The sequence below is a fragment of the Elephas maximus genome, chromosome 22 (assembly GCF_024166365.1).
Source record: "Elephas maximus indicus isolate mEleMax1 chromosome 22, mEleMax1 primary haplotype, whole genome shotgun sequence".
NCBI lineage: Eukaryota > Metazoa > Chordata > Mammalia > Proboscidea > Elephantidae > Elephas > Elephas maximus.
Genome location: NC_064840.1, coordinates 49,586,439 through 49,599,525, shown reverse-complemented (window position 1 = coordinate 49,599,525; position 13,087 = coordinate 49,586,439). Strand labels below are relative to the sequence as shown.

Genomic DNA, 13,087 nt, shown 5'->3' with positions numbered 1-13,087 from the left:
GGTTGTATGGTAGTTGTATTTCTAACTGTTTAAGATAACGCCAGATAGATTTCCAAAGTGGTTGTACCATTTTACATTCCCACCAGCAGTGTATAAGAGTTCGAATCTCTCCGCAGCCTCTCCAACATTCATTATTTTGTGTTTTTTGGATTAATACCAGCCTTGTTGGAGTGAGATGGAATCTCATCGTAGTTTTAATTTGCATTACTCAAAAAAAAAAAAAAGGGAAAAGCAAAGCCACCGCGGAGCTGGAGCTGTTCTCCCTCTGGCTCAGGAAATTCCAATGTTAATGAAGCCGCCTGGGAAGGGTGGGGGAGGGTTCAGAGAAACAGGAGAGTAGCACCCCGGAATATAGCCAAAGTTGCTTATCTTGCTTGGAATGACTATTTTATCTGAGATTCCCGAGGGGCGTGTTGCCTATGTGTGCTGGCTGTGTGGAGATTGCCCCCGCGGGTCTGGTCCGCTGAAGCTGCGGTCAGATCCTCCGCTTCCAGTCCAAAGCCCAGCGTCAAGGTTCCCCTGCTGGGATTCTGCACTCCCAGCTCCAAAATCAGTTGCTGCCTCCCGGGGACTTCTAATCCCGCCAGCCACGTCACCGCGCCACCCCCACGGACCAGCTAGGCCCCCTCCCGGGGTTAGTTCAGGGCAGTAGGGCTACGCCCCGTGCTTGTGCCGTTACAGCACCCAGTCAAAAGCCCGGTGCCAAGGTTCCCCGGCTGGGACGCTGCACTCCCAGCTCCAAAACCAGTCACTGCTTCCCGGGGACTTCTCCCACCAGCCGCGTCACCATGCCGCCCGTGCGGACTGGCTGGGCCCTCTCCCGGGGAGAGTTCAGGGGGGTAGGGCTGCGCCCCTTGTTTGCACCATCACAAGATTTTGAGTTCAGCTCCCCTGGGCCCAGACCTAAGCCCGGAGCCAAGGTTACCTGACTGGGACGCTGGCTCCAGGCTCCGAAAACAGTCGCTTCTTCCCCGTATTTGTTCGTTCTCCGTCTCTAAATCTGTGTTTGTTGTTCAGGGTTCGTAGATTGTTATGTATATGATCGATTCACTTGTTTTTCCGAGTCTTTTTTGCAAGAGGGATCCGAGGTAGTCTACCTAGTCTGCCATCTTGGCCCCACCTCAATAGTTCTTTTTTTAGACCCATCCTGATCTTAGTGTCTAGAAGGCTTATCATGGCTCAAGGTGGAAGCAGACCTTTTCAGTCCAGTTTCTTTGTTGAACATAGCAATTCACTCAGTATTCTGGGTGATTTACCATGCATTCTGTGTCAATACAACTTTTGTAAAATGATGCCTGTACTATTTACTTTTCTACCACATAAGTTAAAATTACTTTTTTTTAATGTAAAGGAATACAGTTATGATAAAAGATCATTTTAGCAATTTGACTGTGAAAAATTATTTCTTCTTTAAACAGATTTATAAAACTTTGAATATTCATGTAACATTGGTTGGATTTGAAGTGTGGACAAATGGTGATCAAATAAAAGTAGATTCCAACATAGAAACTACTTTATTAAGTTTTTCATCTTGGCAAGAAGTAATCATTAAAAAAGGGAAGACATTTGATCATGCTGTGTTGCTCAGGTATGTGTCTATTTTCCCATACAGTTTACCTGAATTATATATTAAAAAAAAAAAATGAATGAACAAAAAACATTTTTTAAAGCCATTGGCTTTTGAGTAAAAGACAGGGATTCAGTGTTATGTCTAGTTATTAAAAAAATTTTTTTTGGTTGTATTTATTAATTTTTCTAATATTAACACTACAAAGGAAAATTTTGACATATTCATATTCCTGATAGAGATGTAAATATTTTAGGTAAGCAAAGTAATTATAGAATCCATTTACTTCATTTATCTGCATCCAATGTTAATGCCTTCACCCTCCCTTTCCATTCCAGGCCCTGATGCTGTACTCTTCCCCTTGCAATATTCCATCAAAATCCACCTTTCTTGAAAAACACCTCACTCTCTGGACATATTTTGCTCATCGAAGTGTACCTATCTAGTGACCAGTGTTTCAAGAGTACTTTCTCTACTATCCAAGATCACAGACAACTAATCTGACATATTAAACCTTACCACAGTTTATTATATATCTAGACTAGTAGATTATGAATTACTAAAAAAAAAAGACATTTTAATCATTGTTGTTTTTAAAACACCTATTACAATACTTAACCCGTAGGAAAATGATAAATAATTGTGTAGATGATCTATAGCCTTATGTTGAGCTATGGTTCTGTTATCTCAGGGAATGATTAATCGTGGAAGAACTTCTATGGAACAACGCGGTCTTTTTAGCATCTCTTTTTTTTAAAATAATTTTTATTGCACTTTAAGTGAAAGTTTACAAATGAAGTCAGTCTCTCACGTATAAACTTATATACACCTTACTACATACTCCCATTTACTCTCCCCCTAATGAGTCAGCCCGCTCCCTCCTTCCAGTCACTCCTTTCATGACCATTTTGCCAGTTTCTAACCCTCTCTACCCTCCCATCTCCCCTCCAGACAGGAGATGTCAACACAGTCTCAAGTGTCCACCTGATACAAGTAGCTCACTCCTCATCAGCATCTCTTTCCAACCCATTGTCCAGTCCCTTCCATGTCTGATGAGTTGTCTTCGGGAATGGTTCCTGTCCTGGGCCAACAGAAGGTTTGGGGACTATGACCACCGGGATTCTTCTAGTCTCAGTCAGACCATTAAGTCTGGTCTTTTTATGAGAATTTGGGGTCTGCATCCCACTGCCCTCCTGCTCCCTCAGGGATTCTCTGTTGTGCTCCCTGTCAGGGCAGTCATCGGTTGTGGCCAGGCACCATCTAGTTCTTCTGGTCTCAGGATGATGTAAGTCTCTAGTTCATGTGGTCCTTTCTGTCTCTTGGGCTCAAAATTATCTTGTGACCTTGGTGTTCTTCATTCTCCTTTGATTCAGGTGGGTTGAGACCAATTGATGCATCTTAGATGGCCACTTGTTAGCATTTAAGACCCCAGACACCACACTTCAAAGTGGGATGCAGAATGTTTTCTTAATAGAATTTATTTTGCCAATTGACTCAGATAGCATCTCTATTGATACCCTTAAATCTACTATATTAAAATGGTACCCACTTTATCCACTTCATCTAACAACAACAACTAAATTCTCCTAAGGGAGCTAACAGATCTTGAAAATTTTTACATCTATTCTGTAACAGATGCGGTCTCCATGAGTGGGAATTGACTTAAGGGCAATGGGTGGGTTAAAAGATTGGTGTTAAGTCCATTCACTATACTGCGTTTTCTCTCTGAACACTTATTTATTTACATCTTTTAAAAGGTTTCACTTAGAGATGAGTGCAAGGTAGACTAGAATCAAGTAAAATTGGACTCTTATTTATTTAGAAAATCTCTTTTCATGATTTCAACCTACGATTACATTGGGTCTTTCAATGCCTAAAATATACCATAGATTGAAAGTGAGCCCACTATCAACAAATGTCATTCTCAATTACAGAACTCCAGGAAAAAAAAAAGACTTTCACCTTCACCCAATGAAAAGGCATTAGCATTGTGGTGGTTCACTGAAATTCAATCTTTATATTAATTCACTAACTTAGAGTGAAGACTGTATTTGTATTTTGTTTATAGTGGGAAGTGGCTCTACACGCACGCACAAGGGACTTCTTATCCAAGGAGCATGTGCCTGCCCCATTATTCCTCCAGTGTCATTAAGGTGAGCTGTGTTTTATTTATTTATTTTATATTTGAGTTTGAATTAAATTTCTGCAATTTCCTGTGTCTGATTAAAAGGGGCCATTTATGCTCTATGTCATATATTCCCACCATGATAAGTCATGAAGAAACTGTCATGTTTCCTTTATCAAATAGGAAAAGAAATGTTTCTTAAAAACCACAGATGAGTAATGAAGGTAAACCACTGTTGTCCAGAGTTTAAAACAGCACAATATACAGATTAACATATAAAGATTAGGAAGGCTCTTTTGCACATTAAATACAGTTATTTATAAGGACATGTAATGTACACCACACTTGATGGCTGATTTAGCAAATGAGAATAATTGTCCTTGCACTGATAGAAAACACATAAACAATTTAATATATCACATCAAGACAGGCTTGCAGTTCATTTTCAGAAGCCATTAGACCTACAAATTGATGACTCCCTTATTTATATGATCTTTTCCCAGATCTCTAAGCTACTAGCAAATGCTGCCAAACTAACTCTGTCTAAGAGGTTCTTAAAAAATCAAGATTTGGATTTATTTCCTTTAGTGCCTCTGCCTAGTTCCTATGCCCAGTCCAGTCTTGCTAAGACTACACACTTAAAAACTAGTACTTACTAAAATGACCACATGACCTGTTTATTATACATATGGTTCTTTTTATGCCTGTCTATACCTTCGTCTATGGTATTTTAACAAAATAAATTTTGCATAATAGTGTCAATCTCATGTAATATAGTAACCACTCCTTTGACTGGGATAATATAAGTAGTCCAGGACATATTTTAATCTTCATGTTAGTAAGACGAATTGATCAAATCAGAGATGCCTTAGCTTCACAGTAACCTGATACCCAACTCCACTTTGGAAATTGAAATTTCATAATTAATGTAGAGATTAAAACTTGAAATAGGAGTCTAATCTGTGGTAACAACCAACTCTGCCGTGGATTTTAACTCTCTGAATTTCAGATTTTTCTCATAATAAAAACTCTTTCCTTATGATTTCCTAACATTATTGCACAATGTGAGACAATAAATTGAAAACAAAACCAGGGATTTATTTTTGTTTATCCCATTTGAATATCTGGTACAGAGTAAGTAACCGATAATATTTATTTTATTTTGTTGGGTAGTTTTAGTTAATATTTTAGCTATTTATAAAGTCTATATAAATCCAACATTTGCTATTATTGTGCCATAAAATAGAATTTCAAAACATTAGCAATAAAGTCACTTAAAAGGTCATTTGTCCAACCTCATTATATAATTAAAGAAACTGAGGCATAGGGAAGGGAGGTAACTAAATTCTGGGTCTGTTAGCTAGCTATTAGAAGCCAGATCACTCAACCACTAGTTCAAAGCACTACGCACTACAGTGTGCTATCCTTTAGAAACTTCTAATGCACTCTTTTTTTTTGCATCAGGATCTTTTACCTGACATAAATATAGTTGCAAACAGAATGGCCCATCAGTTGGGGCATAGCCTTGGAATGCAGCATGATGAATTCCCATGCACATGTAACTTTGGAAGATGTGTGATGGATAACATTGGAAGGTAAGGCTCAAACAATATGAAGAACACATTTAAATATTTTGGAAGTGGCTATTAGGTAAAACTCCGTATTGTGGAAATATATTATTATTCTGTGGATTTTTTCAAATATACCCTGGAAGGTCCATTACAAAACCGTGCATGGCAAGGAGTTTCCTTTTTGAGACTGAATCTTGTCAGTGTCTTTCTGTAATGATATATAAAACTCCATCTGAATATATTGCAAAAGCACACTATGACAAATTACTAATATCCACAGCAGGGCACTTAGGAAAGAATTACACTCCTTATGTCTTGTTTGGCCATCTTTGCTATAACCTATAACTTCTTTCTTCTTCAAATCTTTACTCAAATGCCTGTCTCAGCGAGGTCTTTCTTGGTCACTTGATCCAACTTTTCAATTCTGTCCACCACACAAATTTCTTGGTATTTTCCACAGCCCTTTGGTTTTTTGTTTCTCACTATCTAACACGTTTTATATATTTTAATTATTTATCTTGCTTATTATTTTACTCTCCCACTAGGATATAAGATTCATGAGATCAGAGATTTGTGTCTGTTTTGTTCACTGTTACCACTGTCTAGAAAAGTTCCAGGAATATGTTGTTGCTGTTAGCTGCCTTTAAGTGGGCCCCTGACTCTTGACAACCTCAAGCACAATGGAAGAAAACACTTCCTAGTCTTGCACCGTCCTCATGATGAGTTGCAGATATAACCATTGTGATCCATAAGGTTTTCATTGACTGATTTTCAGAAGCAAATAGGCCTTTCTTTCTAGACCATCTTAGTCTAGAACCTCCCCTGAAACCTGCTCAGTATCATAGCAATACACAAACCTGTTGCCCTTGAGTCAATTCCAACTCGTAGCAACCCTATAGGACAGAATAGAACTGCCCCACAGAGTTTCCAAGGAACACCTGGCAGATTCGAATGCCACCAGGGTTTCCAATCTTTGGAGAAACAGACTGCCACATCTTCCTCCCCTGGAGCCATTGTTGAGCTTAAACTGTAGACCTTTTGGCTTGCAGCTGAATGCTTAACCACTGAGCCACCAGAGCTCTAGCAACACAAGAGCTGCCGCTAACACACAGATAGTGACCGTGCATGAGATGCATTGGCCAAAATTGAACCTGGGTCTCCTGCATGGAAGAAGAAAATTCTATCACTGAATCATCACTGTCCCCTAGGCACATGTTAGGTACTCCATAGGTAGTTACAGAATGAATAAATGTCCAGAATTCCCACATTACACCATAAATATTTTGTTGTCAGGTCCTAAGTCTTATACATCTTCACAGTATCTAACATAAAAACATAGTGCATTGTATATCATAAGAAAAATACCTGTTGATGATGATCAGTCTTTCCATATAACGAATGAGGTAAAGCAGCTAAACCAGCCAACACAGTGACTGGAATACAGTAATCACTCAGTAACTGGTATATAATTTTTTTTAATTTTATTGTATTTTACGTGAAAGTTTACAGAGCACGTTAGTTTTTTCATTCAAAATTTTATACACAAATTGTTTCATGACATTGATTGTAATCCCCATAACACGTCAGCATTCTCCCCCTTCCCTTTTCACCTTGGGTTCTCCCTGACCATTTGTCCAGTTTTCTTGTCCCTTCCTGCCTTCTTGTCTTTTCTTCCAGGTAGGTGTAGCTCATTTGGTCTCATATACTTAATTGAACTAAAGACATTTTTCACATGTGTTATTGTTTATTTTATAGGCCTGCCTAATCTTTGGCTAAAAGGTGGACTACAGGAATGACTTCAGTTCTAAGTTAGCAGGGTGTCCGGGGTCCATAGTCTCAGGCGTTCCTCCAGTCTCTGTCAGACCAGTAAGTCTGGTCATTTTTTGTGAATTTGAATTTTGTTCTACACTGTTCTACTGCTCTGTCCGGGACTCTCTATTGTGATTTCTGTTAGAGCAGTTAGTGGTGGTAGCCAGGCACCATCTAGTTCTGGGCTCATGCTGGTGTAAGCTGTGGTCCATGTGGCCCATTAGTTCTTTGGACTAATGTTTTCCTTCTGTCTTTGGTTTTCTTCATTCTCCTTTGTTCCGAAAGAGATGAAACTAGTAGCTCTGTCTTAGATGGCCCCTTGAGCCTTTTAAGACCCTAGATGCTACTTGCCAAAGTAGGATGTAGAGCATTTTCTTTGTCCCCCCAAGACCATGGTCCCAGTCCTCAGCCCCAGTAACTCAGTCCCTAAAGGTGTTTGAATGTGTCTAAGAAGCTTCTATGACTTTGCCTTTGTCAAGTTATGCTGACTTCCCCTGTAAGGTGTGCTGTCTTTCCCTTCACCAAAGTTAGCTTGTCTACTAGGCTGACTTTTCCCCATTTAATGGACCTTGGTCTCTTGTCAAAGATCAGCTGATTGTAGGTGGAGGAATTTACATATGGGTTCTCTTTTCTGTTCCATCGGTCTATGTGTCTGACCTTGTACCAGCATCAGGCTGTTTTGACTACTGTGACTGCACACTATGTTCTGAGATTAGGTGGCGTGAAGCCTACAACTTTGTTCTTCAATAATGCTTTGCTTCTCCGGGGCCTTTTCCCTTTCCATATAAAGTTGGTGATTAGTTTTTTCCATCTCCTTAAAGAATGCTGTTGATATTTGGATCAGGATAGCATTATATCTGTATATCTCTTTGGGTAAAAAAAAATATATATATATATATATATATTTTTTTTTTTTTTTGGTAGAATTGACATTTTCACAATGTCCAGTCTTCCTACCATTGAGTATGATATGTATTTCCATTTGTGTAGGTCTGTTTTGTTTTCTTGCAATAGTGTTTTGTAGTTTACTTTGTGTAGGTCTTTTATGTCCCTGGTTAGATTTATTTCTAAGTAGTTTATCTTTTTAGGGGCTATTATAAATGGCATTGTTTTCCTGATTTCCTTTTCGAAGTTCTCTCTGTTGCTATATAGGAATTCAACTAATTTTTGTGTGTTTATCTTGTATCTTGTCACTCTGCTGAGTCTTTCTTTAGGTTCAGTAGTTTTCTTGTGAAGTCTTTAGAGTTCTCTACATATAGTATCATATCATCCATGAATGGGGATAGTTTTACTTCTTCTGTATAAATTTGGATGCCCTTTATTTCTTTTTCTTACCTCATTGCTCTAGCAAGGACTTCTAGCACAATGATAAATAGGAGTGGTAATAAAGGGCATCCTTGTATTGTTCCCTTTCTCAGGGGGGATGTTGTCAACCTCTCTCCTTTGAGAGTGTTGTCTATTGGTTTTGTATAAAAAAAAAATTATGTTGAAGGATTTCCCTTCTATTCCTACATTATTGAGAGTGTTTATCAGAAATGTGTCTTGGACTTTTTCTGCTTCTATTGAGATGATCATGTGGTTCTTTCCCTTTGTTCTGTTTATGTTGTGGATTGCGTTGACTGATTTTCTAATGTTGAATACCTGGTCTGAATCCCACTTGATTGTGGTGTATTTTTTTTTTTTTTTTTGACATAATGCTCAACTGTTTTGGCTGGAATTTTGTTGATAATCTTTGCATCTATATTTATGAGAGATACTGGTATTTAATTTTCTTTTCTTTTTGTGGTGCCTTTGCCTGGCCTTGGTATCAGGGTCATGCTGGCTTCACAGAACGGATTTGGGAGTAGTCCTTCCTTATCCGTGGTCTGAAATAGTTTGGGTAGTACTGGTTGTGAGCTGTTCTCTGAATGTTTGGTAGAATTTTCCAGTGAAGCTGTCTGGACCAGGGCTTTTTGTAGTTGTTGTCATTGGGAGGGTTTTATTTATTTATTTATTTTTAACTCTTCAATCTCTTCTCTTGTTACAGTTCTGTTCAAATTTTCTATCTCAGTTTCTTAGTTTAGGTAGGTGGTATGTTTCTACAAATTTGTCCATTTCTTCTATGTTCTCAAGTTTCTTGTAGTATATAGTATATTTTTTCATAGTTTTCTGTTATGATCTTTTTTATTTCAGTTGGGTCTGTTGTAATGTCCCCCATCTCATTTCTTATTTGGGCTACTTGCTTCATCTTCTGCTTATCTTTTGCCAGTTTGGCCAATGGTTTGCCAGTTGTTGTTTTTTTTAAAATAATTTTTATTGTGCTTTAAGTGAAAGTTTACAAATCAAGTCAGTCTCTCACGTATAAACTTATATACACCTTACTACATACTCCCATTTACTCTCCCCCTAATGAGTCAGCCCGCTCCCTCCTTCCAGTCTCTTCTTTAGTGACCGTTTTGCCAGTTTCTAACCCTCTCTACCCTCCCATCTCCCCTCTAGACAACAGATGCCAACACAGTATCAAGTCTCCACCTGATACAAGTAGCTCACTCCTCATCAGCATCTCTTTCCAACCCATTGTCCAGTCCCTTCCATGTCTGATGAGTTTTCTTCAGGAATGGTTCCTGTCCTGGGCCAACAGAAGGTTTGGGGACTATGACCACCGGGATTCTTCTAGTCTCAGTCAGACCATTAAGTCTGGTCTTTTTATGAGAATTTGGGGTCTGCCTCCCACTGCCCTCCTGCTCCCTCAGGGATTCTCTGTTGTGCTCCCTGTCAGGGCAGTCATCAGTTGTGGCCAGGCACCATCTAGTTCTTCTGGTCTCAGGATGATGTAAGTCTCTAGTTCATGTGGCCCTTTCTGTCTCTTGGGCTCAAAATTATCTTGTGACCTTGGTGTTCTTCATTCTCCTTTGATCCAGGTGGGTTGAGACCAATTGATGCATCTTAGATGGCCGCTTGTTAGCATTTAAGACCCCAGACACCACACTTCAAAGTGGGATGCAGAATGTTTTCTTAATAGAATTTATTTTGCCAATTGACTTAGATGTTCCCTGAAGCCATGATCCCCAAACCCCCGCCCTTGCTCCACTGACCTTCCAAGTGTTCAGTTTATTCAGGAAACTTCCTTGTTTTGGTCCAGTCCAGTTAAGCTGACCTTCCCTGTATTGAGTGTTGTCCTACCCTTCACCTAAAGTAGTTCTTATCTACTATCTAATCAGTAAATAACCTTCTCCCACCCACCATCCCTCCCCCCTCTCGTAACCACAAAAGAATGTGTTCTTCTCAGTTTATACTATTTCTCAAGATCTTATAATAGTTAGTCTTATACAATATTTGTCCTTTTGCCTCTGACTAATTTCACTCAGCATAATGCCTTCCAGGTTCCTCCATGTTATGAAATGTTTCACAGATTCATCACTGTTCTTTATCGATGCATAATATTCCATTTTGTGAATATACCATAATTTATTTATCCATTCATCTGTTGATGGACATCTTGGTTGCTTCCAGCTTTTTGCTATTGTAAACAAAGCTGCAATAAACATGGGTGTGCATATATCTGTTCGTGTAAAGGCTCTTTTTTCTCTAGGATATATTCCAAGGAGTGGGATTTCTGGGTTGTATGATAGTTCTATTTCTAGCTTTTTAAGGAAACGCCAGATAGATTTCCAAAGTGGTTATACCATTTTACATTCCCACCAGCGTGTATAAGAGTTCCAATCTCTCCACAGCCTCTCCAACATTTATTATTTTGTGGTTTTTGGATTAATGCCAGCCTTGTTGGAGTGAGATGGAATCTCATCGTAGTTTTAATTTGCATTTCTCTAATGGCTAATGATCGAGAGCATTTTCTCATGTATCTGTTAGCCACCTGAATATCTTCTTTAGTAAAGTGCGTGTTCATATCCTTTGCCCAATTTGTAATTGGGTTGTTTATCTTTTTGTGGTTGAGTTTTAACAGAATCATATAGATTTTAGAGATTAGGCGCTGGTCAGAGATGTCATAGCTGAAAATTTTTTACCAATCTGTAGGTGATCTTTTTACTCTTTTGGTGAAGTCTTTAGATGAGCATAGATGTTTGATTTTTAGAAGTTCCCAGTTATCTGATTTCTCTTTGTCATTTTTAGTTATGTTCTGTGTTCCGTTTGTGCCTTGTATTAGGGCTCCTAACGTTGTCCCTATTTTTTCTTCCATGATCTTTATCGTTTTAGTCTTTATGTTTAGGTCTTTGATCCACTTGGAGTTAATTTTTGTGCATGGTGTGAGGTATGGGTCCTGTTTCATTTTTTTGCAAATGGATATCCAGTTATGCCAGCAGCATTTGTTAGAAAGACTGTATTTTCCCCAGTTAACTGACACCGGACCTTTGTCAAATATCAGCTGCTCATATGTGGATGGATTTATATCTGGGTTCTCAATTCTGTTCCATTGGTCTATGTGCCTGTTGTTGTACCAGTACCATGCTGTTTTGACTACTGTGGCTGTGTAATAGGTTCTAAAATCAGGTAGAGTGAGGCTTCCCACTTTCTTCTCCTTTGTCAGTAATACTTTACTTATCTGGGGCTTCTTTCCCTTCCAGATGAAGTTGGTGATTTGTTTCTCCATCACATTAAAAAATGTTGTTGGAATTTGGATCGGAAATGCATTGTATATATAGATGGTTTTTTGCAGAATAGGCAATTTTACTATGTTAAGTCTTCCTATCCATGAGCAAGGTATGTTTTTCCACTTATGTAGGTCCTTTTTAGTTTCTCGCACTAGTACTTTGTAGTTTTCTTTGTATAGGTCTTTTACATCCTTGGGAAGATTTATTCCTAAGTATTTTATCTTCTTGGGGGCTACTGTGAATGGTATTGATTTGGTAATTTCCTCTTCTATGTTCTTTTTGTTGATGTAGAGGAATCCAAGTGATTTTTGTATGTTTCTCTTGTAACCTGAGACTCTGCCGAACTCTTCTATTAGTTTCAGTAGTTTTCTGGAGGATTCCTTAGGGTTTTCTGTGTATAAGATCATGTCATCTGCAAATAGAGATAATTTTATTCCTCCTTGCCAATCTGGATGCCCTTTATTTCTTTGTCTACCCTAATTGCTCTGGCTAGGACCTCTAGCACAATGTTGAATAACAGTGGTGGTAAAGGGCATCCTTGTCTGGTCCCCATTCTCAAGGGAAATGCTTTCAGGCTCTCTCCATTTAGAATGATGTTGGTTGTTGGCTACATAGGGCTAGGTGCCCTTTATTATGTTGAGGAATTTTCTTTTTACTCCTATTTTGCTGAGAGTTTTTATTATGAATGGGCGTTGGACTTTTTCAAATGTCCTTTCTGCATCAATTGATAAGATCATGTAATTTTTGTCTTTTGTTTTATTTATATGGTGGATTACATTAATGGTTTTTCTAATATTAAAAAAGCCTTGCATACCTGGTATAAATCCCATTTGGTCGTGGTGGATTATTTTTTTGATATGTTGTTGAATTCTATTGGCTAGAATTTTGTTGAGGATTTTCGCATCTATGTTCATGAGGTATATAGGTCTGTAATTTTCTTTTTTTTGTGGTGTCTTTACCTGGTTTTGGTATCAGGGATATGGTGGCTTCATAGAATGAGTTAGATAGTATTCTATCCTTTTCTATGCTTTGAAATACCTTTAGTAGTAGTGGTGTTAACTCTTCTCTGAAAGTTTGGTAGAACTCTGCAGTGAAGCCGTCCGGGCCAGGGCTTTTTTTTTGTTGGGAGTTTTTTGATTACCTTTTCAATCTCTTTTTTTGTTATGGGTCTATTTAGTTGTTCCACTTCTGATTGTGTTAGTTTAGGTAGGTAGTGTTTTTCTGGGAATTCATCCATTTCTTCTAGGTTTGCAAATTTGTTAGAGTACAATTTTTCATAATAATCTGATATGATTCTTTTAATTTCATTTGGGTCTGCTGTGATATGGCCCATCTCATTTCTTATTCGGGTTATTTGTTTTCTTTCCTGTATTTCTTTAGTCTGGCCAATGGTTTATCAATTTTGTTAATTTTTTCAAAGAACCAG

At 38.4% G+C, this 13,087-nt stretch overlaps 1 protein-coding gene across 1 annotated transcript in view; it reads left to right on the top strand.

Moving 5' to 3' along the window:
• ADAM7 (ADAM metallopeptidase domain 7) overlaps positions 1–13,087 on the top strand; it is an 89,588-nt gene that overhangs the window by 42,394 nt on the left and 34,107 nt on the right. Inside the window, exons 9-11 of the mRNA XM_049865495.1 lie at positions 1,419–1,588; positions 3,636–3,720; positions 5,157–5,287. Coding sequence (XP_049721452.1) covers positions 1,419–1,588; positions 3,636–3,720; positions 5,157–5,287 — 386 coding nt within the window. The remainder of the gene's footprint in view (positions 1–1,418; positions 1,589–3,635; positions 3,721–5,156; positions 5,288–13,087) is intronic.